General features: G+C 42.7%; 1 protein-coding gene across 1 annotated transcript; it reads right to left on the bottom strand.

Moving 5' to 3' along the window:
- Positions 1-1,695: 1,695 nt before the first annotated feature.
- On the bottom strand, positions 1,696-26,494 carry LOC115521474 (alpha-N-acetylgalactosaminide alpha-2,6-sialyltransferase 5). The gene is made up of 4 exons (XM_032594089.1): positions 26,441-26,494; positions 20,616-21,025; positions 14,993-15,100; positions 1,696-3,151 (listed from the first exon to the last, which is right to left on the bottom strand). Exons 1-4 carry the CDS (start codon positions 26,492-26,494, stop codon positions 2,920-2,922), a joined length of 804 nt encoding a protein of 267 aa, XP_032449980.1. The 3' UTR covers positions 1,696-2,919.
- Positions 26,495-27,436: the final 942 nt, after the last annotated feature.

Here is a 27,436-nt window from a genome sequence, read left to right as displayed (position 1 = left end):
CCCATGCAGCACACTGAATATTTACCTCCTATGTTCTTTTAATGTACGCTTTCTTGGGTGAATATTTACTGTAGAATATTAAATGTAAGATTCCTCTTTTTATGGGCCATTTGAAGTGATTGATTTTGTTTGTGAATTCCTGTATCTTTGCCCATAATGGCTATCTATTGTAATGGCCTCTGCCAAATGTTCTTGCATTGAGATAACAGACGCATGGATCGGCCAGCTGTGGCTTTGTATTATTGTGGTCTAAACGCTAGGAGGTAGCTGATGACACAGTTGGGAAAGAAGAAAAAGGTGTGTAACATAACGAGTCTGACTAAGGCTTCCAACACAAATGGATATTGAAATCACTGAGGTCTGTAAACATGGTTCTGTAGTCATCCTTTATATCAGAGCTGATGTTTAATGGTGCTGATGGTGTTGAGACCCATAGTCACTAAACGACACTGGCAAGATAAGAATTCAATTGCCCACAGTCAGGACCGTCAGCACAATCTATCAGAGTTCTAGGCATTTTCTTTAAATGCTATAATAAAAACCACTGCCCATGTGATAATTCTTGTACTTATTTATGCCATATTTTTAAAAATATAAATCCACATACATATCTTAGCTACGTTTAGATTTAAGCTATTGCCCCAGTGAAGCCAGGAATTTCAGAATTTGGTTGCTTTTCACTCTTTTGAGTATTTGGGAGGAAGAAGTTGCAAAAAAGATGGGAGTTATCAGATGGTCTTTAAAAAACAAACAAAAAACCCCCAAAAAACAAATCCTAAAACCTAAAGATAACACAGGCATTTGAGATATTATAGAGTAGGTAATACAGCTATATCTTCACATGTCCCAAGTATGCCTTTCCAAATTTCCATAAAAATAAAACTTGTTAAAGGAGCCCACTTACATCTGAACAACATAATGTCTTCAAGCGATGGTAAAGGTGGCCTATAAATCAATCATGAAATTCATGCTCTTTTTCATACATTCACAAAGTATCGTGTGTTTAGAGTCCATGCTGCAGAAGGCTGTGCTGGAATAAAATTCTACAGTCTCTTTAAAAGCGATGAGAAAATTTAAAGAAACACATACAATTTCAATTGTACTGGCTTTTAACAGCTCAAGCTAGACCACAATAATACCAACTTTGTTTCTGCTGTATAAATATCTGGACTATGTCTGCATCTCAAGCACAGCACTCCATATAATTAATAGTACTAGTTAGTGCAAGGGAATGGAATCTTAGCAGTAATTAAGGAAAGGGAAAGGAAGTGGCAATGTGAGAAACCTTCTTTAATCACAGGTCAGGTCATGTTCTGTAAAACACTCTCAGTCCATATATAATACTTGCTGGTGCCTTCAAATCTAACATCGGAAAAGCTAATGCCTTCTAAGTCATGTGTAAAGAAAACACTGGTATATTTTTTGAAAAAGACTATTTTTGAAGAATATCACCAGCTTAAACGAAGATCTTTCCTAGTAAACTGATATCTTGGCCCTGAATAAAATAAGTCCTTCATACTCCTCCAGACCAGGGAATGGCTGTGAATATAGTGTATGTAAGACTTGCAATGAGTGAATCTGAAGAGTTCACAGGATAAATGAGTCGTATGCTAGGGAATCTCCTTGTATTATCTTCTCACTGATTCAAAGACAGTTCCTTGTTCCTGGAGCCAGGGACCATCACAGTTCTCTGTCTTTCTCAGTTTTTTTCCCTTTTTTTTTTTTTTTTTTTTTTGTGGTGCAAGAAACACCAGAAAAGCAGGGTGGCAGTTTGTAGCCAATGGGGACCAGGAAGGAAGTTATGTTTTTAACCACAGAGGAGATAGATAGCAGGGGAATGAAAAGATCCCTATAATCAGGCTTTTGCTACTGCAGAAGCCCCATCATTCCAAGTGCAAAGTCCTTAATGATGTCAACGAGAGGCTCACAGAATGTTATATTTGGAAGGAAAAGTATGCGGTCGTCTGGTACAGGGACATCATCGTCAGAGAAGAAAACGAGGGTTTTACGTCAGGTAACCTACATCAACTATTACTAAAGACAACTATCTTTAAGTTTCTTTTGTTAGTATTGTTTTGTTGTAATAACACAGTTTTTGGTTTTCAATTTTGTCATTTAGAACATTTCCTTATGTTAGAAAATGTCATGGCTATTCTTGAAGCCTAAGGGTTCAAAAAATACAATGCAACATTTCCAAGCCAATGGCATGCTAACAGTGAGCATCGTGAACACAGTCACTCGCCAACCCTATTCTAGGTGTTTTCCAACCATCATTCAGGATAAAAGAGTTAAGAAGGATAAATTACCACATAATCATAATCTATAAAAATACTGGCCTAGAGTGCACTAAAAAACTCTCAGTAAATAAATATTGGGCATTTGTTTTATGAAAGTCAGTGGAGATGTGCTCTTCAGAAATCATGTCCATACTTTCAGGCTGCTTTTTTTTTTTTTTTTTTTTTTTTACAAATCACACACACAGAGCCCAACAGATGACAAAGATTATAGATCAGGTTAGGATACAACTTGATAGAAAAATGTCTTTTGATGTGGTATTTCTATAAAGGAATACAACTAACATTGTTGAGTTGCTTGTGTTTTCAGTTTTGAAGGCAATACTTAAGAGATCCAGAATGATTTTTAGCCATGGCAGCATCATTGAAATGAGTGGTTAGCTCCTAAGGTAACCCCTTTTGAAAGGGATGATACTCATTAGGACATATTAATTCTGGAATTTCTCCTTACAAACCAACTGCACTGCTTGGTAGTCATGCCTCAGAGGCATCTGTACATGTTGCTTCTGGAGGAGTTTCCTGCTCGCAGTTTTGTCCCTCTTTTGTGTCTAGTGGCTCAGAAAGTTCAGTGGCCTGGTGTCTGATACAGTACGTACTTCAGATTTCGGTCTGACACACTCATTCCTCAGAACACAGGTTTATTCTCAGGATGATTTATAGCAAGCGATTCTGGTTTCCAGTTTGGTTGAAAGAAGTGAATGTTGAATGTCCGTGCCCAGTTCTTAAAGACGCGTTTCTCTGTGATAAAGCGGTGATGACTACCCTTCCGTCCTCGCTCGTGGGAGAGGTACATTGTACATTCATCAGGTCCAAAAGGTTCGTAATAGTGATAAGGTACTGAAGGGTGATTGGGGTCCCTGTAGGAGGAAAATGAGATAGCTGAACAGAGGGGAAAAAATTCCTTTGGCTGATTAAGCTGATAAGCACAACTCATATTTCCAAGTTAAATAAATTTCAATGAATAGTTTTTCTGAGATGTACACAGTAAGCAAGTGGAGAGGTTTTGGGGTTGTGAAATAAATGCGCTGACCGTCGTTATCAAACAGAGAGAGTAAAAGTATACCATAGGACCTTCAGGTTTTGGGTATTAAAAAATTATTTTAATGTTTATTTATTTTTGAGAGAGGGAGAACACAAGCAGGGGAAGGCAGAGAGAGCAGGAGACACAGAATCTGAAGCAGGCTCCAGGCTCTGAGCTGTCAGCACAGAGCCCAACAGGGGGCTCAAACCCATTAACTGTGAGATCATGGCCTGAGCTGAAGTCGGATGCTTAACCGAGTGAGCCACCCAGGTACCCCCAGGTTTTGGGGATTTAGAAATTACGTATTACTAAAAGTTCCTACTTCTACTCTTGCCCTGTAAAGTCTATATAGCATAAGCAGCTATTTACAAAACAAAAACACATCACATCACCTTCCCCATTCCACCCCTGCTAAATCCTCCAGAGGCTTCTAATTATCCTAAAAGCATAGCTTATAGGGTGTTAAGTGAGTTGGTTCTTCCCCAGAGTCTTCTCCTAACCCAGCCTTGCCCACTATGCTCCAGCCATACTGGTCTTTCTGGTCGTCAAGTTGGTCAACCTCAACCTTGAGGCCTTTGAATTTGAGAGTAGTCACATGGTGGTCACGTGCTCCTACCAGTTCACTCCTTCTTACCATTGGGCATCTACTTAAATGTATCCCCTGCAGAGAGGCATTACCTGACACCTGCCCCTTTGCTCCCTTTCAGTGAGATTGACTGTAAGCATTAATCACTCTCCAGAATTGCTGTTGTTTATACTTGTTTATTGTCTGTTCATGATGGCAGGCCTTTGTCTTGTTCCTAGTAGGTGCTCAATAAATAACTTTTGAATTTCTGGTGTTGAAAGACATGTATATGGAGTTAGCGGCTAAACAGCAAACCTCTAAAGACAACTTCTCCTCCAACATGGAAAGTTGATGATCCTAGTTTGAAAGACAGCAAGCACGATGCCACAACTTTCCTCTTGTTTCTCTAGGTAGACGATGGACTCAAATCCAGAAATTCTAAATCCTTAATCCTTGCATTGAAAAAATGCCCAATATTTTTTCTGTGTCTCTATCCCTATTTCGCTCCAAATGAGAAACACTGGCTCATTTCTTCAAGGCAGTGGGCAAAGGATGAACATGTGGGGGTGGTTGGGTGCCCTGTTGTAGGTTACTAACACATCTAACCCCCAAAGAGCCCTGACCTCAGACTGGTTTCCATTCTAGTCTAGTCCACTCTACCTCTGCAGTCTTGAAGTCTAGATGATAAAATTAGTCAAGATATCCCAGCAGGGTAAACCTTTCTATCTTGAGCTACATTCACCAATTGGCTTTGTTGCAGAGCTTAGTGTTTCTCTTAAAAGGCCCAGGCAAACCACATTTCCATGCCTGGAGCCTTGGGGTCCCCACTCCAGTAACTCAGACTCTACTCTAACTTTGTTTCCCAGAGATGTTCATCCTGCTAGACACCTATTTGTTTTCTTCAGAGGAGATCAATACACAAATAGCTTCTAGAGTAGCAACTTTACTGAGGTCAGGGATCGAAGTCTTTTATCAAGAGGGGTGTCAAGTTCGTGGCTCTGACAACAATAAACCTTTTGAGCTGCCTCTCCTCTGAGGTTAAAGTTCTTCCAGGAAGTGAGATTTATTTTTGTCATGCAGTGTTTAAACGTTCCTCATCCTGGGTTGGATGCTATTCTGAATTAATGCTCTGCATCTCTATCATGCTCATCTCGAAGTATCTCTGCATTCTATAGTGAAACATCAGGTCCAAGCCTGTTTAGTTAATATAGATTTCCCTTATAAACTTACTACAGAAGCCCCTTAAAATTTAGTAGAAAGTATTTTCAGTCCAGAAAATACACTCTAGGAAGAATTCAAGTTGGAACTGACCACCACGAAGAAAAGAATAAACAACAAAAGCCAGAAATTTGTCAGACAAATGTCCTCAGATTCGTATGGCATAATATGAGGAACCACACCAAATTCACTCTGCCATGGCATACTTTGGGTTAAGCTTTTATTCTGAAATAAATCAGGTTTTAAACCTGATTTATCTACACTTTGAACATATTACTGGCATCAATCTGATTAAAGAAACAATTAGGTTTCCAAAAATATGAGATTGAGTTGGCGTCTAAAAATACAGAGAAATTGGAAACCAGCTAAAGGATGCTATATGGGGATCAATTTCCTTATTCAGGAAGACCATCTCTTTGAATGAAAACTTATCTGGCTCCATATTGATCACCGAAAGGGAGAATTAAGTTTACACATTTAGTTATTATGATTTCAAAAGCGTCCACATAAGTGAGGGTTGTTTCCACACTTTAGAAACTCTGTCCAAATGGCAGAGGAGTGCTTTGTCGGCCTTGAGAAGGCAGAGCCAAAGCGACTGCAGGAACAGCCCTCCCGATTGAAAGCCTGCCATCAGCAGCAATCCGCTGTGCCATTCAGGAAGCCCTTTGCAGTGGAAGGTCTTAATTCCTTAGGTCTTTTCTCAAACCTGACTTTCTAAAGGCTGCCATAGCCTTTTCTTCCTCCACCTGACCCAAATGAAAACAGCAATAAATATCAGCAGAATTTCCACACCGGGAGGCTCCCATTGTAAAAGGGAGGATTCTGGCACCCAAGTTCCTGTTTTGGGGATGAAGGTGTGGGGGCGGCGGGAAGCAGTGCTGAGAAAATCACAGAGCCAGTTCCCCACGTGGCTGCAGCTTGTCAACAGCGCTCCAAGGACCACCTCAGGAATAAATCCTGCAAAATCATGTGCAGAAGGATTTTTGTTTCTTTACAGAGGAAGCAGAGGGGAGGGGAAGTGAAAGAACTAACATTGAGTGCACACAGGGAGCTTTAAAGAAATATCATTGCCTGTGTTCCACCTCCACAGGTTCTGGTTTAATTGATTTGGAGATGGTCCCAGGCATGGGAGTATTTTAAAAAGTGCCTTCAGTTTGAGTATCAAAATAAATAATTGTAGTACTGGATTATAAAACCCATAAAATAAAATAAATGTCCATGAGTCCATGATGATTTCAATAAATAACTGAATCTATAAATAAATGAGGAAGAAGAAACAGCGTTTCCTTACAGAAGATTTCCAATTAATAAATCTAGAGAGAATGAGGGAATAGAGAAATCACCACTCGAACAGCCCCATAATTGTTGCAGGCAAGGTGCTCAGATGAATGAAACATTAGTGGGGAAAAAAGATGAAGAGAAATAGGTTATTTGCATGAAGTATCTCCCCCAAGATATTTATTAATGACAAAGGGAAAGATAATAACTTCACAGTGAGTAAACCCAGCAGATGCCACCTCAGCCAAGTGATTAAGGTGAACATTGCCAGTAATAAGACATCTGATTCCTTCATGAAGATAGAAAGGAAAAAAAAAAAAAGACCTTTGACATCATGTGCCTGTTGACATGGGACGCTGGGAAGGGCTTACTGCTCTCACTTACCCTCCCTGGGAATGCATACCCTCAATCCAATCATGAGAAAACATCACACAGATTCAAAGTGAGGGGCCTCCGACACTAATGTCCAGATTCTGTAAAGTCATGAAAGATAAGGAAAGGCTGAAAAACTGTCACAGATAAGGGGAGAGCGAGGAGACAGGATAACTAAACGCAAAGGGATCCATCCTGGAGGAGATCAAGGGCATCAGCAGGAAAACTCGTGAGATCTCAACAAGGTTCAGGTAAGAGTTTTGTATGGGTGTTAATTTCTTAGTATCGATAATTATGCAAAATGTTAACATTAGGGGAAGCTGGGCGAAGGGTATGCAAGAATTCTCTGTGCTATGACTGCAACTTTTTTGGTACATTTAAAACTTTTTCAGAACAAAAAATTTAAAAAACAGCAACGTTAAAAAGTGCCTTAGGAGATTATAATAGGCAGCTAGGTTGAAGATGGGTGATTTAGTTAAGTACCTCCTAGGCTTTGGTGCTTCACTTACATTATCTCTTTCACTTCTTCATCAGGCAAGTAAGTAAGTAAGTATAAGGTAAGTATCACTGCTCCATTTGCTGAGTGAGCCTCTGGCACACAGGCGGTGTGCAGTGCCTGGCTTTAAGCACACAGCCTCACTCGTGGGCCATGCGAGAAGCTAGATATGACCCTTTCAGCCCAAACCAGAGTGCATAGCACTTCACGTGATTTAATTCTCACAGCGCCCCTGGGAGAGAGGTACTGTTATTTCCCCCGTCTTACAGATGACAGAACTCATGCCTAGAAAAACTGAAGACTTTCAGGGCTCAGATTTGGACCAAAGCTGTACTCCTAAGGGTGAGGCTCTGTATTTTGGAAAAACTTCTGCTCCATCGGGTGGATGTCCGTACCAAGGGCACCCCAGGTTCCTATTGGAACATGGTTTGGAACAACTCTGTCCTGGCTGCATTCTCCCAGCACCTCCCAGCCTTGGGCTCATTTACAATCATGTTCACTGATATTAATGGTAACAGGAGTTTGTAATGTCCCATTTCTGAATCTTCTAAAGCTAAGCTGTACAACTGGAGGAAACCTTATACCGTATTAGCAGGCATGGAAAAATACTTTCATTTCTGGGCATGATCTGGATCAACCGTGATCTGTTGGTTTGGGCTGAGCTATCTACAAGGCTACAAGTGACCCAAGGAGAGAACGGTGGCTTTGCCTCTCTCTAGAGCTCTCAGACACTCTCTAAACACACTTCTATGCTTGGCATGGTACCTGGCATACAGTAGATAGTTAGGAAATGCTTGAGGAATAGAGCCGAATCAACAGCTGTCAAGGGTCTAGGGTGTTCTGAAACTGGCTCGCACTGGGGGCCTTTAGGGACACTATGTAGCATTCAGAAGAAAATGTTCCTATAGCAGGACTTCCTATACATCTGCTTCATCCCTATGAGACCTGCTGAGTCACCTTTACTGTGTTGCCTCAATTTCTTGTCCTTACAGCCTCTTTTGGAAGGAAAACATCTGCACACCTTGGAAGCCAGTGGAATAATACTGGTGAATCTGGAACACAGAGAGCACTGAGAGCCTGCAGCTGTCTGTGCTTCACAGGGCAAAGAGCCAAAGTGAGTCATCTGAACCCCCCACTCACTCCCAACCCAGGCACCTCAGGTGGTGCTATAACATCTCTCATTAGATCAGTGGACCCATAGGAGAAGAGAGTAATGAAAATACCCCATGACTGCTAAGAGTTGGTCAAATTATGGCAAAGACGGAAGAAGGAAATCATGGCAAAGATAAGCATCTAAGAAAAAATACAAAAATATATCTGAAGTCTACTTCATAAAATGTGAACCTCTCAGGCGCATTACCATTCCACACCTGTCCTCTGTAAGCATCTGATTCAACACGGTGGACTGTCGCCAACTAGGAACTTTCCCTGTTACACTGGCAGCTTTATGAATGTTCACTAGCTAATAATTCTAGCAGAATCAACTCTCTGATATTCACGATACCTTTGAGATGTCCTTCACATTATGGATGAGATATTAATTTAGTTCCATGACAGTGATCACTCTGAGTCATTACTCTGCTAATTAATACTCAAGAAATGATGGGTGACAGAGAGTTGTAAACTTGGTAATGTGTTAAGTATGACCAGAAATAAGATTATTAGGTAAAATTTAAATGCTTGGCCCATTATTATCGCAAATAATTTACAGTAGAAAATGAGATTAAAAATACTCACCATAACTTAGTTTGGAAGGCAATGATAACAAGATTTTTTTCATTGCAATTTATAGTTCATCCAGAGAGAATGGATTTGGCTTCCTATATGGATATGGCATGACTTAAGGGTCTACTGTCCATATAATAATATATTTTGAGACTGTCTCTGGTGCAGCATGACATTAATTTTCCCCAGCTTTCAGAATACTTGATGAGCCTGGAGTCAGTGATAGAGGCAGGATGGAGACTAATTGCCTGATGCCCAAGTCCCTCTGTGAAGGCCCAGCACTGGCTCTGGCACAGAATGAAAACAGGTGGCCACCACTGACTTCCCAAGACCCTTGAAATCTGAATTTGCCATTTGCTAATTACACTTTTCATTCACCGGGCACTTTCAGTATTGGGATCAATATAAAATCAGTTTCTTAAACACTGCCAAGGAAAGGAAGGTTTTCCTCTATTTGTTGAATCAATCAATACTGAATGCATACTGTGTGCCAGACACAATAACAATGTGGGGAGGCACGACCCCTCCTCTTGGAAGAGACTACGGGCAAATAAAGGATATGGACAAATGCATCCGTGAGGTGGGACAGGGGAGGGGTGACGGAGAGCCCAGTGGGGGCCCAGGTAGGGTCTGCCTCAGGAGGTGAGGGAAAGCCTGGAGGAGATCCTGCTGCATGTGAAACAGTGGAGTGGGGCCCTGGACACCTGCATTCAAATCCTAGCTCTGTCACTTACCGGCTCCATGACTGGGCAAGTGTTTTCAGTCTTTAAGCTGCACATGTGAAATCACGATAATAATAATGTTTATCTCATGGGATTATCATTATCAATGAAATGGTGCATGTATTCATACTAAGCGCAGGGCCGGCACATGGTATGTCCAGGAAAATATCAGTCATTAATATTATTGTAAAGAGCCAGCAGCAATCAGCCAGATTAAGAAGGCGGGGATGGAAATTCCAAACTGAGGGCAAAAGGCCCTCCGTTGTCTGCAGGGTGAGTTCCTTTAGAAGTTTTCAGTATGGCAAAAAGAAGTCTGAGTGAGGCAAGAAGATGAGACTGAAGCAGATGCAGAAGCCAGGTCCTGACAGGCTGTGTGCTAGGCTAAGAATGTGAACTCTGCTCTAAAAGCTTTGGGGAGCTGCTGAGGGGTGTAACTGACAGAGTCAGACGTGGCTTATCCAGCCACAGTGGTGTCTGGAGAGGAAAGAGAAAGGCTGGAGTTGGGGAAAGCAGCCAGGGGGCTACTGTAGCACCAAACTAAGGAGGAAAAGTTTGCCTGCTAGTCAGATGACTTTTACCAGTGTTAGATTCTACAAGGTTTTAAGTAATGTGTCCGTCATCTGCCATTTATATGTCCATTTATATGTCTATTCCTTCCATTTTGTGGTTTTAAATATGAATGTAGGGTTATCATTCTTCCTGAGGAGTCCATGTGCTTAATAGTTTAGGGGCTACTAGAAGTTTTCTTGCCAATGAATGACTCCTGGAAGTAAATCAGGCCCTTTGGGTGGGAGGGATAGGGAGGCCAGACCTCCAGGAGAGCTGGATGGAAAATGGCAGCTTTAGGCACGTACAGGCGAACTTACGCTCCCTTATCTTGGGAATCAGTCACTCATGGATTGCTTAGTTGTTTGCTCCCCCAGAGTACACTTTATTTCCCTACTCCCTCGCACTCTGTCCCCTCCTTCACTCCATGCACATAGTGGCTGACATTCCCTGTGGGTCACTGCCACCTTAGGCTGACAGAAATGACTGCAGAAGTAGCCTTATGTTTGGTCTCTCTGTGCCTTGGTTTCCCTGGCAATAAGGGGCAATGATTAGATTCTTCTGAAAAGTGTGTGACAGTTTGATTTAGATTGGAAAGCAGCATGATTGTATCTTAGACCAGAGGTTGTCAAAGTTCTTATTGCCACACAACCCTTTGTTATACAAGAGCCCTTATGATAGAAGTGGGTCTGCTCTTGATGGAGTGGGGACAGGTGTGCCCAATATTCTTTCTGTCTTGGCTCCTTGCCCCTGGTCTACCTGATAGGGTCGGAGGGATGCAAGGACCCAGAGGTGGATGTTTGAATAAAGCCCTGTGGGTCAGATGCTACTGACAGGCAGACAGTGAGTATTTTCCCCCACAGTCATCTTGTGAACCTCTGTCCCTTTTGACTGAATTGTGTCCAAGTGACAGTCAGGAGACTGAAGGCAGAGACCCTGTCCTTTCCATCTCAGATCATGTCCTCGGTACCCAACACGAGTCAGTTGAGTGAATGGAAGTTTCTGTGATTAGTTTTAGCAAATAACTCCTTTTGAGGATGTTAGTTGTGTCTTAAAGGCTAAAAAGGTTAATTTACCAAAAATAAGCAGTTGGCTCTCTTTTTGCTTGCTGAAATCTGACCCCATGTACCTAACTCTTCATTCCAGTGAGAAACTGGGCACTTTAAGGAAGCAATAGAATGGGTAGGTACAGGGCGCCTGGGTGGCTCAGTTGATTAAGCATCCAACTTCTGCTTAGGTCATGATCTCACAGTTTGTGGGTTCAAGCCCCATGTCAGGCTCTGTGCTCTGAGCCTGGAGCCTGCTTTGGATTCTGTGTCTCCCTCTCTCTGCCCCTTCCCCATTTGTGCTTGCTCTCTCTCTCTCTCTTTCTCCCTCTGCCCCTCCCCTGCTTGCACTCTTTCAAAAATAAATAAATGTTAAAAACATTTTTGAAAAAAATTTAAAAAAAAAGAATGGGTAGGTACACTAGAGCAGCCTCATGTGTTGACATACTGTAGGAGCTGGAGGCCACGTGAAGCCAATTCCCAATGATGTAGAAAAGTGGGATCCAGTTCATACAGGAGGTCATATATGTTCTTCCTTTTCTAGCAACCAGGCTCTCCTCACCAACTGGGCACTATCTGCTAGACATCTCCTTAAAATGTGCTGCTGGACATCCACGCTTGCAGATTAGTGAGTCCTTTCACCTGGTAAATGTACATGTAAATGTGTGCTTAATAAACACCAGGGGTGTGCCAAACCTTCCTCATCTATTATCTTGTGGCATTATCATATAAACCCTTAAGGTAAGTATGGCTGTCTTCACCATCTTACAGATACAGAAGCTAAGGCTTCAGGGATAGTCATTAAGTAACTTGCCCAAGATCATTAAGGTCAATAAGGTCAAATAACTTTCTCAAAGTCCCATAGCTTCTGAGGAGCAGAAACGGTTATTTTTTCACCCATGCAAATACCCTTTTACAAGAGCACTAAGGAGAGAGTAGGGGACAGGGCTATTCATTCTCTTGATATTTACGACACATCTGCTATAGGCTAGGAAGGTAAACACATGTGGGACTGTGCACCAGGGCTCAAATAGTGAACCGAATACACAAAAATCTCTGCCTTCGGAGAGTTTATATTCTGGCGGACTCACCAGCTTGAGTTCTGCCACCTCACAGAACTGTCCCTACCATTTCTGGACCCTGGGATATCTGACCTCCATAAGTCCTAGAGCTCATGACACATGAACCCTGCTTGGCCCATATAGTTCTCAACTTCTTTCAAAACAAAAACAAAAAGGGGAAATGGTTAGATGAGCAGCTGGACTGACTTACAAGTTGCTTTTTCATTCTCTGGTGGTAGATACTGTTTGCAAAAGTGATTTGACTCCCAGTGGCTGTGTTGGGTTCATTACATTTTTGTGTGGATACGGCTTACTGTAAGTTTCTAGAAGGCAAGAGCTGTGTTTTATTCTTTGAATCCCCCAAAATTCTTAGTACCTTTTGGGGCAACTCTCAAGGACTTTGGATAACATTAATAATTATTTTATATATCTTACAATATAATATTAATATATTAGTAATATTCATAACCTTAATAGTCTTTCCTGAGCACTGTGTGCTGGGCACTGTGTCAGACATTCTACATCCATGACCTCATTCAACCTTCACCATGACCTGCTTGCTTTTAATACCATTTTCTTATTACCATCTTGCAGATGAGGGAAGCAAGGCTCAAGGTGACCCCGTTTCTAACTGGGTGGTTCAGCTAACATGTCCTGGAAGCAAAGATTAAAGGAATGTGGGAGTCAGTCTGTGCTGCCCCGGCTCTTCCCTGCTTAGCCATCCTAACAGGAATTCTCACTGAGCGGGACACTCCCTGCAGCCCAACCCTCTCTGCCACACGACACCCAGCTTCTCCACTTACTCTGACAGGACACCGTGTACAGGGTACAGGGATTCTCCTGAAGAGTTGTTGGAGATAGCATTTTGTGAAAGCAACTATGGAACCTTTGGGATGGTGGCTGGGGAACAGAAAGCCAGAGCCGGTGGCAACAGACGGTGCACCAACAGTATCTTGACTCCCTTCCCTTGTTAGCGGCATCCCATAAGCTGTCCCCCTCCTATGATCATGCAGTCATGATGAACTAGCTCTGAGTAAGAGAAATGGCAGGTTAACTTGCCTTTCATTTGTTTTCTATAATAAATGGAATATTTCCTTGAATGCTCTAAGTCATTAACATTTCAATTTATTCATGCTCTTTCTCTCTGGAGTCCTAATGGCAATATTCCATAATTATATCTGCCATACAGCTATCAACTTTGACGGCTCTTTGCATGCCCATAAGCACTGTTCTCACTGCCTTTGTTAGCCTGTTGGGTTGAGGAGGTTGGGCTTTTTTTTTTTTTTTTTACACTATCTTACCTACTTTTTGCACATGGATTGCTAAACAGGGAAACAAGGCTATGGGTTCAGTAATGAGGAATCGTTTGGGGATCCAAGATAACTTGCCATGAATAGGTGCTGGTCCAAGCACTTCATGTGTATTAACTTATTTAATCTATCTACAACCCCATGGCCGACTCTATTAGTATCATCATGTCCACTTCTAATGAGGAGGAAACTGAGACACAGAGAGATTGAACAACCAGCTCAAGCTCACACTCGGTTAGTAAGTAGCCAGGTGGAGCCCTGAACTTTGCCTTCTGACTCCAGAGTGCACACCCTTCCTTGCTACATCAGGCCATCCACGGGGACGAGTGAGTCTGGGCAAATATCAAAGGCCTATTCTGTATAACCTTCTAATCTTTCTCTCATATGTAAACTAGTACTGCTGCTGTGTTGGGTCTTTGGGCTCAAGAGGGTGGGAGAAAAGTTGCAAAGTGGAAAAACAGCATGATTAAGTACTCACATCCTTGCATCCAACGTCCAAATTGCAGATTTTGTGTAAAGGCCCATGGCCTTCGAGAAGGTGTTAGGTTTAAAACACATGAAGATATAACCAAGCGTGAATTTTAAGGAGCGAGTTTAAAATGCCCTCACCCCAGATTTTGCCATGTGAAGATCAGGTTGCAGGTCACCAGGTATTCCTGGAGAGCAGAATGCTTTCTGAAGGTACCCACATTGCTACTTTAAATTACAGTGAATTTTCAACTGGGCTTCCACAAATCAGGCCCTGAGTATTTCTCAGTGCATCTGTTAGTACACACCAAACTCTGGCTGGGCATGTGGGAACCTAAGGTAGCAACAAAGATGTGTGTATGTTCCCTTTAAAGTGGTACACCAAAGTAATTCTATCTGTGCTTTTGGCCTTAGAAGCACAAATCAAGTCTACTGATGTGAAGAGGAAAAGAGACTCAGAGCAGTATTTTAATTTTAGAAAACAGGCCTTGCCGTTGAAGAAATTGCCCTCCTTAATTCATTAAAAATTACCACATTCTTTCAAAATGAGAATAAAACTAATATTTCTTAATGCTTGCTCATCATTAATATTATGCCAATTGTTGCATTACTTTTGGTTAATAAATATTCAGAGGATAAAAGAAGCCCACAAGATGGATTAATTCTCCAGCAGTACAAACAAAAACTTTCAATATTTTATATCACATAATTAAATGCTGTTTGTTGTTTCTAGAACCAGAACTTGGGACATGTTAATTAATTGCTTCAAGAAGACAGTTAGACATGTTTCATGGTTGATATTTGGAATCAGATATTTATAAATCCTGCAACAACACTGCTGATGAATTACACTTGCAGAATAAATCCTACCTGCAGAAGTCTGGGGGCACCATGCCATAAACATTGATCCTGTCACAGAGCTCCAGTGCAATTGTCATTGTGAACCAGCCAGTGCTGAGCCAAGTGTTTGAGATCTTCCTGGAAGGAACAACAATTAAGTCTGCAAGCTGGTAAAGTAATCATTATAACCATTACCATCTTAAATCCTTTCTGGAGCAAGGCTGATGATTAACACACCCTCTCTCTCTCTCTATCCATTTGGCAAATAGCTGACACTTTATCTGATAGAAATCTCTTACCAACAGCATCATACTCCATGGTAGAGTGATAAATGATATGCATGTTCCACCATGGTGGATTATGACACTAAAGGATGCTCAAGCAACTTCTTCATCATCAAAGATGATGATCAGTGTTTCAGTGTTTAAGTGCACACGACCACAACTCAATTTCTTGTAAGATGACAATCCCCATGTGTCAACTCTGTCTTTATTAACTACAATACTTGACTAATTGGAAATATTCCTTATTCCCCAAGCAGGCCTAAATAATGAAGAGCTTATTAAATATGTATAAACACATAGATGTATCTATCTATTGATTGATACCTACTGATCGATCAAACAATCTTAGGTAAAAGCTTGCCTTCAATTAGACTAATTAACATTGACATCTTGACTGAATGTCTTTCCATAGGAAGAGTATATTCATTTGGGAAGGGGCTAATTACCAGAGGAAAAGGACTGCAGGAATGCTTATGCTTAATTGAGCATTTGCTTTATTTTACCTCAGAACATTCAGATCCCTCTGAAAGTTTTTTCTTAAAAGACCAAACTGACAAAACTTAAGGAATGAATCTTGGTGTTCCTAAATTCATTCATTTGCCCATTCAAACATATGTACTGAGCTCTAGCCACGTGCCAAGCCTAAGGATAACTGTGGAGACATAACATCAAGATCTAATTTGACCCTGTGAGAATGACTCGGTCTACCATGCTATGCTGCTGTGGATATTAATTTCAATTCTTAGGGGGTTGCTGCTTTTGCTTTTTTTTTTTTCCAGTGCTTATGGCATGCCTCATTAGCCAGTTTCAAACACCTTATCCCCAAGGTCAGACTGTCTGACTTTGCCCGGCCATAGCACCATATGTGATGTGAATAACAGAGTTGCTGAAAAGCTTTTCTACTTGCGCTGTGTAGCATTCCTCTTTGAGAAGGAAGACATTTGTTAATCAGTTTGCATTATTTCCATTTCACATATGGACCAAAAAAAAAAAAAAAAAGAGAGGCATATTAAGGAGTCCTTTGTTTTGTCAAATACCTGACAGGAATGAGTGATATAGTCATTCCTGAGTTCATGGCTTCCCCTTTGTGGTTCTTAATCCCTTTGCTCATTTTAGCTTTCCATTCCATTATATCCTGACCCAGGAATAGCCCAGGAAGTACATTTTAAAAGCTCCTAAAGATGGGAATACCATGAGTGTGAATGGCTGTTTTTATCACTGACCAGCTGAATGACCTGAGGCAGCTTACTGCTTATCTCTGAGCCCTGATTTCCCATCTATAGAGCAGGCCTGGGAAGCTCTATCTTCCTGGGCTATTCTGAGGACGAAATGAGAGAACACCATAAAAAGTATTTAGCGTGATGTGTTGATAGATAGATCGAGACACCTTCCTCCTCTCTTGGTTGCTAGATTGGAGCAAATGAAGCAAATAATTCAACCATTACTTTCAGTGTTTGTTTTTGTTTTTGTTTTGTTGTTAGCATCCCTGAAGAAACTGATATCCTTGTAATACTCTGCTATTGGCTCTGGTGTAGGATCCACCATCAGTCATCAGGGCAGTGAGTACAAAACTGTGAAGCCTCCAGCCTAGATAGGAATTAACAATCCTTTTCCTTTGCACCAGTCTTCCAGGACTGAAGGAGGCAGGGCAGAGCAAAGGTAGTCCCTGGGGAAGGGAGAGAGGAAGGAGAAGGAAAAGAAAGTCCCTTGCCTCAAGTGAGATTCACCCTTGTAGCTGTGACAGTGCAACGGTCAGTTTCCTAGACTCACACTGGGTCAGTGAATAACTGGGAGCTTGTGAAGGCCAGGAAGAGACGGAGTCCCTACGTTTTTAGAGTCGTCAGAAACACCAAGAGGGCTCTCCCAGGGGCAGAAACTCCCTGTAATTTTGGCTTTCTTTTGTGGGCTAGAGTAGAGACCATAAGCCACAGCCAGAAATACTAGAAGAGGTGGCTCTACAGAAAAAGGTTTCATGGGGAAAAGGGGGGAGAATACAAAGTGAGGGATGAAAGAAACTAAAGCGAAGAGTTCCTTAAAGTACCACTTAAAATCCCCAGACTTCTTAAATCCTAGCCTTTTGGGATCACGTGCTCTAGAAATGCAACTGCTCTGTGCTGTCTTTCTAAAATGATTTGAACTCTTTTTCCAACAAAGGAATATCTACTGTTTTTACACTTAATCAGCTATAATGAAGGAATATGAAGAGCTGTCATGTGCTTATTAGGGAAAATTATCAGATATTCTTTTATATGATGAAGTAACACACTGAGCTGATAATTCTATAGTGCGCACTAAATTACAATTAAAGGCCTTTCTGCTCCACCAGAATCTCATTTATAATCTCTATGGAAATATTCTTCCTGCAGTTATTTCATTTATGCTTCCTTTATCTAATTACTATAATATTGGTTCTGAATCATATTTTCCTAATGTACCCTTATTCAATTATAAAGTTATTTTCAAGTACAGTTACTTTCTAATATCAAAGAATACCACTTGCCCATCTATGCCATTTGTCATGCTTTTTAATTGCAGATTGTTCCTGAGCCCATTTTTCCCTCCACTTTTAAGTAGGGTGAAACTTCTATAAATCAAAATCTATTGAATTATCCTATTTTTTTTTTCAAAATAATAGCTTGGAATGAATGTCCTGATCATGAGATGTACAAAATTAGATATTCCACATTTTGTGTACCTTTAATACGTCCTACTGTTTTGCTGGGTTTCAAGAAAAGCTTACATGGAAGAAATACTCGTTGATCCCTAATGTTCTGTGTTTTGATTTTTGGAAAAATGTTTCTTCTGAAGGGTTATTTCTGACTTGGTTCTTTTAGCTGGGAGAGGCCAGGTTAACAATATGGACGCATGAGAATATCGAGTCAATACAATATTAGCCTCTTTAAGACAGTTTCCTAAAGGTAAGAGGCACAAAGATTCCAGAAGTGACAATGTAGTTTGGCACCCTGCAAGTCCTTATGTGTGATTCCCCTGAATAGGGATGGATGGACCCTTGTAGATGGATGTCTGCACATGAGAGGCCCAGTAGGTAACCGACCTAGATTTGGTTTCCTCTACCAGCTGGGCTCACCAGGGAGACAGACCTACCGAACATAAAGTTTTTATGGCCAGAATTTAATAAACTTAAGTGAATGGGCTATGTCTCAGTATAAGTTTATTTCCTAAAGACCTAAGTGACCAAAGGGTAGAATGACTGGTCTCCAAGTTATCAACTTAAAATAATCTCTTAAGAAGATCCAGAGCAATGTGTAATTAGCTTCAATAGCTTATACTGCAGCAGTTATACTGCATCAGTGTCTCAGGAATTCTCAAATTTAACAAACAACCATTAAACTAAAAAGAGGAGAAGTGTTTTCTATTGAAGACTGTTTCTACTTATTTCAAATTTTCCAACAAGCAAAAATGAAACTGTAAATAACTCCTCTCATTCTTATTCCCGTATAAAATGCTCTGTTGGTTAAAGAACTCATTTAAATGAGTGACAGTCTTTCTTATTTGTGGCTTTTAAAGGGCAATAAATAACTGAACTTCATGAGAGCTTGTGATGATGACCAGGATCCCTTATGTGATCTAACCATGGAATCTCCTGAGCCTCTAGGGAAGGAGGCCATAGGGCCAGAAGACAGCTCCCTCTCTCCTCTGTCCCCCAGATGCCATGGCTGGACCAGCCCTCAAATGGTCACAAGGTTTCTAGGATTTAAAAAGAAAGGTCTTCCACACAAAGAATTTGGGGCAAAGCTCTGGTCTTTCTCTAAGGCTCTGTTCTCCAATAATGAGCTGCCCAACATAGCTTAACAATGAATTTAGTACTTTATATTCTTCATTTCATTTATCATGTCTCTTTACTTTTAAGAAATCAACTCAGCAACAGGTTTTGTAAGGGGGGGAGGTAAATTAAATATCTATTAATTATAAAATTACATATTTAAGACATTTTTAAATGTTTAGTTATTTTTGAGAGAGAGAGAAAGAGAGAGAGAGGAGAGGGAGAGAATGAGCTGGGAGGGGCAGAGAGAGAGGGAGACAGGATCTGAAGCAGGATCCAGGCTCCGAGCTGTCAGCACAGAGTCCGATGCAGGGCTCGAACCCACGAACCATGAGATCATGACCTGAGCTGAAGTCGGACGCTTAACCGACTGAGCCACCCAGGTGTCCCTAAAATTATATATTTTAAAATTAAGGAAAAAAAGAAACTTAATCATTAGACCAGTCCTATGAGGCCTAGCCACTATGCGCTTTTTGCATGTGAGGTCCCTGCAGAGTTAGATAACTTGTCCAAGGCCACACAACCACTGAAAGATAGAGTCAGAATTCTTGCCTAGAGATCTGTATTTGGACTACACTGCACCACACCTATTGATACCCAGCTGTCCTTTGCTTTTCACCTAGATTTGGCCAGCTCATGGCCCTTTATCTCAGTGTCGTCAAGGACTACTCCCCCCCAGAACCCTCCTGACTGCAGCCACAGGGAATATTGTGGAATTACTATCTAATTCCAGAACATTTTCATTACCTCAAAAAACCTCTACATGTGTATATTCATATGTACAAAACTGACATGGATAAGTGTTATTTCATTTAACAATATTTTTTCTTAATATGGGGGATGAATCTTGATATTGTCTTCTATTCCATTCCATTTCATTCCATCAATTCCATTACATTAAAAAACAAACAAACAAACACAGTGACTCACTACACTGATTTCATGTCCCATCATTTGAGCTGTAACTAACAGTAAGGAAAACTTTGCCCTGGACTATGGTAGGTCTCCCTGTCCTGCAGGTCACAGCACCATTTTCTTTACCTTGCATGACACTCAGCATGTGAGCCACTACTTGGTAAATATTTGTCCTCCCGGGAAAGCTTTAGGTTCCTGGAGAGCAGGGCCTAGATTTGTCTTGTTTCGACTATACCCCCAGTGCCTGGTGCAGTGGAGGAGTAGGTAGGTACTCAGTACCTGTCCGTGGACTGAATAAACGTTTGCCTCGAAAGGGAAAAATAAACCCATACTCTCCTTTTGGTTAGTGTTCACACAAGTGAAAGGAAATGCAATAAAACGTACGATCTTGCACTTATTACCAGTGTAAGCCAGCAGCAGCTCTGTAGCCTGTTCCTCCAAAACAGGGACTTGGCCTTGAACTATCCACACAGTGTCTCAGTGCTTCATTCACTTTGCCTTACAAAGGCAGCCAGTCCCCAGGACCCTACAGAGGAGCTCTATCAATGGCATGAACAGCGGGGCCCCAACAAAAAGCCTCAGCAAAAGCTTGGCTTCCAGTGAATCAGCCAGCAACGACATGTCCTCACCCTCCCCTGCGGCCCTCCACTCCCCACCCTGCGCCCTCTACCTGTCCTTGCCAGTCTCCTGCTTGAAGAGCTCATCAAACTGCAGCATCTTGTGGCGCGTGGTCATAAAGGCCTTCAGCCGCGGCAGCACGCGGCTCAGGAGCTGCAGGTTGTTGTAGACCTGGCCCTTGCCGTCGCGCCGCATGTAGCTGCTGGGGCCCCAGAAGATGAACACGGTGCCCTGGCTCACGTTGAGCAGGTCGTGGCGGTTGCGGAGGATCCTCTGGATGCTGGAGTGCGCGATGACCCTCAGGCTGGTTCGGTTGCCCACGTCGCGCCCGTAACCGCGCGTGGGGGCGTCGTTCATGCGGATGACGCACTCGGTCTGGTCGATCTGGGGGCCTTGGCGGCTGTGCAGCAGATGCCCCGAGCTGGTCACCAGGGCACAGTCCCTGCAGTGCATTTTCAGGGGCTGGAAGGCAGAGGGAGAAGGACACCATCAGCAGGCAGCCCTCACTTGGCACCACTAGGTCATTTCACCGCCTCAGAAGGCGGCCAGTCTTCCCTCTCCTCCCTCCCATGCCAGAATTTACTTCTCCTGCTATTACCTCATCCACTCGTACATTCTCTCCCAAATTGGTGACAAGGAGCATTTGACAAGATGGAAAGAGGGCTTGCATTGACCTGTCAAACACTGGGCTCTGGGCTTAGCTGGCACCAAATAACCAAATCCCCATAACCCAGCAAGGTTGCTGTCACAGCCATCTTACAGATGGGAATACTTGGGCTTGGAGATGTTAAAAAATTTGCTCAAGGATGCATAACTAGGATGTAATGAAGTCATGCTTTCAAACCCAGGTCTTTCTGAATCCAAAGTTACCCCAAATTGAAATAAAGACTACACTACATTTTGCTATGACATTAGCTCTTAGCTCACATTATTGAAAGCTAAGCATTTATCAATATTCTTGGATGCTGTACAAATATGCTTATCCTAAATAAACATCGCCTGAGAATCACATGGGGGAAACACATGCAAATTGTAATCCCTCAGATGCCATAATTTTGAAATGACAACTAGGATAGTTTCTCCCATTTTAAGGGGAGAGGGAGTGAAATTGAGTTGGTCCATCTTCAAAAGTGTAAAAAAAAACAAACAAAAAAAAGCCTCAAGTTCAGAGCCACAGACCTTGAGAGTCCCGGCTGTGTGGTGCCCAAGGACAACGCCAACGGCAATGCTCATTTCAACACCCTGAACCAACGATTTGCTTTCTGAACACCTATGTTCCCACAAATTAAACATTCCCCTGTTTATGTTTAATGAGAACTATCTCTTAGTTGCTGTTTGAACATAATGTAATTAGGACCTGAGGCCAAGGCCAGCAAGTGCACGAGAAAATTACAATCAAGAATGTTCTGAAGGAAAGTAGCATTGTTAGACTTGCCCCAGAGCCTCTGCCCTTCCTCCCAGTTAACTTTGAACAGGACATACTGGCTCCCTGCATAATCTCAGCAAGTTGGATCCAGTTTAGGGCTTATATTTACTTGGGAGGGGGGGGCAGGGTTCCTGAGCCATAGCTCTGCCTTCAAAACCAGATGAGGGCACGTGAGGACAGCAGTCTTCCCTCACTGCATAGTGGCAGAAGGGGGTGCCTGGGTGGCTCAGTCAGTTAAGCATAGTGGCAGAGGGCACCAGTTTTGGGGGCTTATAGGATGGATCCAGCCTCGTCTCCACTACCTATTAGCTGTGGGACCTTGGTAAGCTACTGACCTCTGTAAATCTCAGGTTTCTCATCTCCAAATGAGGAAAATTAATGCCCCATTCTACCTTGGGAGAATTGAATACACATAGTATTAGACTGGGCCATTTGAAATTCCCAGTACCTGACCTATAAAAATAGCAATTGCAGGGAGTTGAACATAGTCCCTACCATAGGACCTGGTACAGTGATCATTCAGTAATGACAGCTGTTATTGGGATTATCCGTCAGAGTGGAGTGCATTGTAGATACTCACTAAATCAGTACTGATCACTTTGGGTTGATAATTGACATATAAGCTTATGAAATGTAGATTCTCATCATTCATTTGACATCCAAGTATTGTTATTAGGTGACAGGCACTACGATGGGCAGTAAGAATGCAAATGGAAGGAAAAAGCAGAACCCCTAAAGTTTATACTTTAGTAAGGGACAGCAGGTCAGTAAAGGCTCACAATAAAGTATGACAGGATGAGAAGGGGGACTGTGTGAAAGTATTAGTAGAGGGGGCTATTTAGAGCACAGCAAGTCGGGGGACATGAAAGAAAGAGCACTTTTGCTAATGGTGATTAGATATCTCCATGTGCCAGGTACTGTTTTGAGCTTTTTATATAGTTGCATTAATTCTTCAAATAACCCCATAAGAAAGATATTATATTACCCCCCCCCCCATTTTACTAATGAGAATATTGAGGGATAGAAAAGGAAGGAACTTGCTCAAGGTCATCCAGTTAGAAAGTGGCAGAGCTGGAATTCAAACCCAGGAAATCAGACTGTAGAGCCCATGGGATTAACCATTGTGGTTAATGGCGTCGCAGTGCAGTAAATAGAATGAATAGAACAAATGCCCTGAGATGTTTTCTTAATTCATCATCTTCTTCCTTTCCTCTCTCAACCCCAGAAGCTCAGTGTTGCTGTTTCTTAATCAGTTATTGCTTTAAGAGCTTTGGGCTGGGTGGATGCAGTAAAATGACAAAAGTCTCGTATCCAATACCTCCATCCCTTGGAGCTCTATTAACAGTGGACTCATCCATCTAGAGCCTTAAATTAATGAGGGTGAAATGTACTTAAGCCCAAATCTCCCTTTGAGGAAAAGCCGCATTATGTATAGAAAGTGGCCCCTATTCCCTTCAGGGAAACTCCTGGAACCTGGAACATGAGGCCCTTGTGAATCCCCTGAGGGGTTGAGGGGCAAGTTCGTGGGCCAAAGGATGGCAGAAATACTTAATTTTCCCTTTTCTTATTTTTCCTGCATATCCCATACATACAGGATGAAGAGGGAAGGTTAAAGGATCTATTCAACCATAGAGTTTCTATCATGTGTCAGGCATTGAACTTGGTGATATAGATAAACAGACAGATAAAATCCTGTTTTTCCTCTCAAGGAAGCACACAATCTAAGGCAAGAGTGCCCCCAGATAAATAATTACAGGACTGTGGAGTAAGTGCTATAATAAAGTCAGGTACATGGGGCCATGGGACCAAAGGCGAGAAAACATTTGAGCCTGTCCAGAAGAGCTAGAGAGGCAGGAAGACAGCCAGGAAAGGTCTGTGCAATGCAAACTAACAGAAGAGGTAACTTTAAAGAGCCAGTGGTTAGTGGCGTCACAAGACATGATAGCACAAGTGAAACCAAAAGCGTTCTTTGGATTTGGCGGCCTCAGCCAAAAAAAGTCTCAGTGGAACAGAGGCGGCAGAGCCTCATTTTGGTCAGTCGGGAGGAAGTAGAGGCGGATGCTTGGCCGCAGGGGGGCTGATGGAGGGTTGCCCGAGGGGCAGGGCGGACTCTGACACTTGAGCTGACCATCCCACCGGGTTTGTTAGGGGTTGTTTGGGTTTCAGCATTGAAGGTCCTGCACCCTGGGAAAGTTCTACTCGTGGCGAAGCCCCCTAAAAAAAATTCCTACAAAACTGACAGGGGCATCTGCAAATATCACATCACTGAGTGATGATTAGGGTCAGGAGACCCAGGATCTGAATTTTACAAGTCAGGTCCTTGACTTTCTCACCCGTGAGATAAAGAGATCAACCAGATACATGTGGCCACATGACATTCATTCGTTCATTCATTTGAAAGACATTTATGGAGCATTCAGTACACCCCCAAGGTGCTGTGTAAGTCAGTACATTTGTTTAATAAGGTCACTTTGTAGGATTTCATTCCATTGGACCCTATAGCCATGGGAACTTGCTTTTTGTCATCAGACTCACCTAGAATTACCATCTTGAAATTTCTAGTTTGATCATTGTGAGACATTGTGCTTCTTTTTACTGGGGAAAACATTCTGAAGAAAAGTCCCGGCATCTCTTTCCCCCATAATGAACTATTCTGCTGTGATTCTCAAAGCACAGGGTGGCTGACGGGTGAAACCTGGGTCTCCTATGGAGACTGAGGTGCCTTCTCTGTGTCTCTTAGGTGTGCATGTGGCCAGTGGAAGACCCTTTCAGGGAAGGCCATGGTTCCTGACTGTGCCATACTGATCCTCTGTGCTTCCTGGGCACCACCAGAACACACTGGGTCCAACCAGTCCAGAAATCCCTCCCTCATGCTTCCTGTCCATCTGCCTTAGCTCTGAGGTATTGATTACCTCGGGCAACAACACTCACTCTTCGAGTTGTGCAGGCGCACCAAACAATGCAAAAAAGATTGAAGTCTGAATTATGCCTTAAGTGTCTTTTGGTAAGTGGTGCCAATAAAATGACAATAGCTGTTCTAAACATAATGTTACATTTCCCGCAGCTGAGAAGAGCATGTACCAAAGGCTGAATCACTTCCAAAGGAGGAAATGAAGTCTGTTTTCTGCATTTGGAAGGACTGATGATGTCTTAGGAGGCAGGATGACTAGAAATTATACAAACTCCATGACCCTGTTTCTCAGGATGCATTACAGTCCTCCGAGAGAGCCATGCTCCCCCACATCTCAGTACGATTATAATCCTTAGTGTCTTAATGATATGGGTGGAAATATGCATGCCTTGGTGAGTTAAGATTCCTGAGGCAGTGTTCACATATTCTTCCCTTAAGCACTCAGATGCTGGGCTGATGAATCACTAAGCTGAGGACGGGAAGGTGAACTTGCAGCTTTGCTAGCGGCCTGGGAGATAAAACTCCATGGAGGACGTGAGTGGAGGCGGATTCCGGCAAACTCACTGGCTAGCAAGGCCTTCTCTCCGACTTCCTCCTCCTCACAGTATTTAGTATTTAGTCTCCCTGATTCTTGGGGACGTTTTCCTTAAAGCCCCATTTAGTGAGGTATACCATCCTATGGTAGGAAACATGGGCACCCTTATCAGGTTACTGCAATCTTGGTAATCTCTTTGCTTCCGGACACATAAGAGGCACTCAATATATACTGAATAAAAGGATGGATTGATAAATGAGTGAATGAGACCCAACAGCCTGTCTTGTCTGTTCTCTGAGAAAGCCAACCTCCTGGGACATAAAAAGAAGGCATAAGGGATGCCTGGGTGGCTCAGTTGGTTAAGCATCTGACTCTTGATTTCAGCTCAGGTCATGACCTCACAGTCATAAGATCGAGCCCCCACGTTGGGCTCTGCATTGGGCATGGAGCCTGCTTGGGATTCTCTCTCTCCTCTCTCTGACCCTCCCTATACATACATACATACGTAGGTACATACATACATAAAAATTAAAAATAAAAAAATAAAAAGAAGGCAGTGTGGTGCCCTGACCAAATATTTGCCTAAAGACCCCAGCCCTCTGTACTAATGCCATGGAGAGAAAAAGGGGGAGTATAATGTGGAAAGCTCTGTCTGGAGAGAAGGAGGCTATGGCCATTTGCCTCAGGACAGCCTCTTTGTCCAGGGAGCTATAATGGCCAGAGCTAAGGGCGCTGCCTGGAATTAATGGCTGGCTAGGAAAAAGGCCCAGGACACAGTGAGGGCCATTAAGCCCAGCCAGTTATTAATCCCCAGTAAGAGCTTGATGCCAAGGTCATTAGAGCTGTTGTGAAGTAAAAAATGCCCAGGAAAATCTACAGCGCATGGAGGCCACTGGTGCTCAGAGCTGCAACCTCGTTAGGGCCCGAGCATGTGGCGGGCCTGTCGGAGGCGGGAAGGCTGGCTCTCTGGAGGGAGTGTCCACAGTGCACACACCTGGAGCTTACCGTTTTATTTTTGCCGTCACTCTTGCTCCTTGCTAGTGTGTAAGCGTTTGTCATCGTCCCAGTACCTAGGACTGGTGTCTACAACTTAGTAGGGACTCAGGAATGTTTTAGAATATTTTAGAAGGTGTGAATGGGTCTCTCCTTTCACCCACTCCCCAGCAACCCCCCGCCAAACCAGAGACTAGGGGAGCGTGACAGCTTGCATCACAACTTCCTCCTTTGGGCTCAAGCGGCAGGAGCAATCCCTGCTTGAGAAAGCACGCTCGGGGAATCAAGGTCTGATTTCTGTCACAGCCCAGAGAGCAAGAGCAGAAGGAATTCTCCCTGTGACCCAGCTGATGCCTCCTGAGCCTTTCTTAAGAGAATAGACCAGGCCAAGTCAAATTAAACTTGACACCTAAAACGCTCAGTGATGTCCTTGCAAACATTTGCAGCATGGCAATCTCAGGTTTCACTTTTTAAAATTCTGATTTATTTGGCAGAGGGAAAGGTACCTCAGAGCATAATGTCCATTAGCTCAGTAATGAGACCGGTCTTGCTCTGGGAGCTGCTTGTTGGTCTGGAGCAAACATAAGATATATTAAATGGCTTCAGGTGTTTCAAGAATCTCTGCACTTTTCAATCTGATGTTTTCCTGTAATTACTGGGCTTTTATTAGCTGTCAATCTCGGTTCAGCCTGACATGGGTATAAGCCACTCTGATTATTTAATGTGATTCCCTAGAAAAATGTTACTCTTTCAAGCTGCTCCTCTCTCTCAATGACAAGCCCACCCACCAGCTTTCACTGCCAACCTTCAACACCACCTTTCCTGTTTTTCGTCTACTGGCTGCCTTAGGATGGAAGAACTCCATGGGCAGGAGGCAGTACTGAGCAGTATTTAAACTATAGCCTTTGGGGTGCCTGGGTGGCTCAATCATTTGAGTGTCTGACTTTGGCTCAGGTCATGATCTCAGTTTGTGGGTTCAAGCCCTGCTTTGGGCTCTGTGCTGACAGC

Source organism: Lynx canadensis, chromosome C1 (assembly GCF_007474595.2).
Source record: "Lynx canadensis isolate LIC74 chromosome C1, mLynCan4.pri.v2, whole genome shotgun sequence".
Classification (NCBI taxonomy): domain Eukaryota; kingdom Metazoa; phylum Chordata; class Mammalia; order Carnivora; family Felidae; genus Lynx; species Lynx canadensis.
The sequence above is the reverse complement of the archived record's forward strand: the minus strand, read 5'-3'. Positions and strand labels throughout refer to the sequence as shown.

Coding starts and splice junctions, on each gene's coding strand:
- LOC115521474 (XM_032594089.1), bottom strand. CDS start 26,494: ATGACAAACGCTTACACACTAGCAAGGAGCAAGAGTGACGGCAAAAAT. Junction 15,101..20,615: donor CAGGAGACTGGCAAGGACAG/GTAGAGGGCGCA, acceptor TGTTCCTTCCAG/GAAGATCTCAAACACTTGGC. Junction 3,152..14,992: donor GTGCCCCCAGACTTCTGCAG/GTAGGATTTATT, acceptor TTCCTCCTACAG/GGACCCCAATCACCCTTCAG.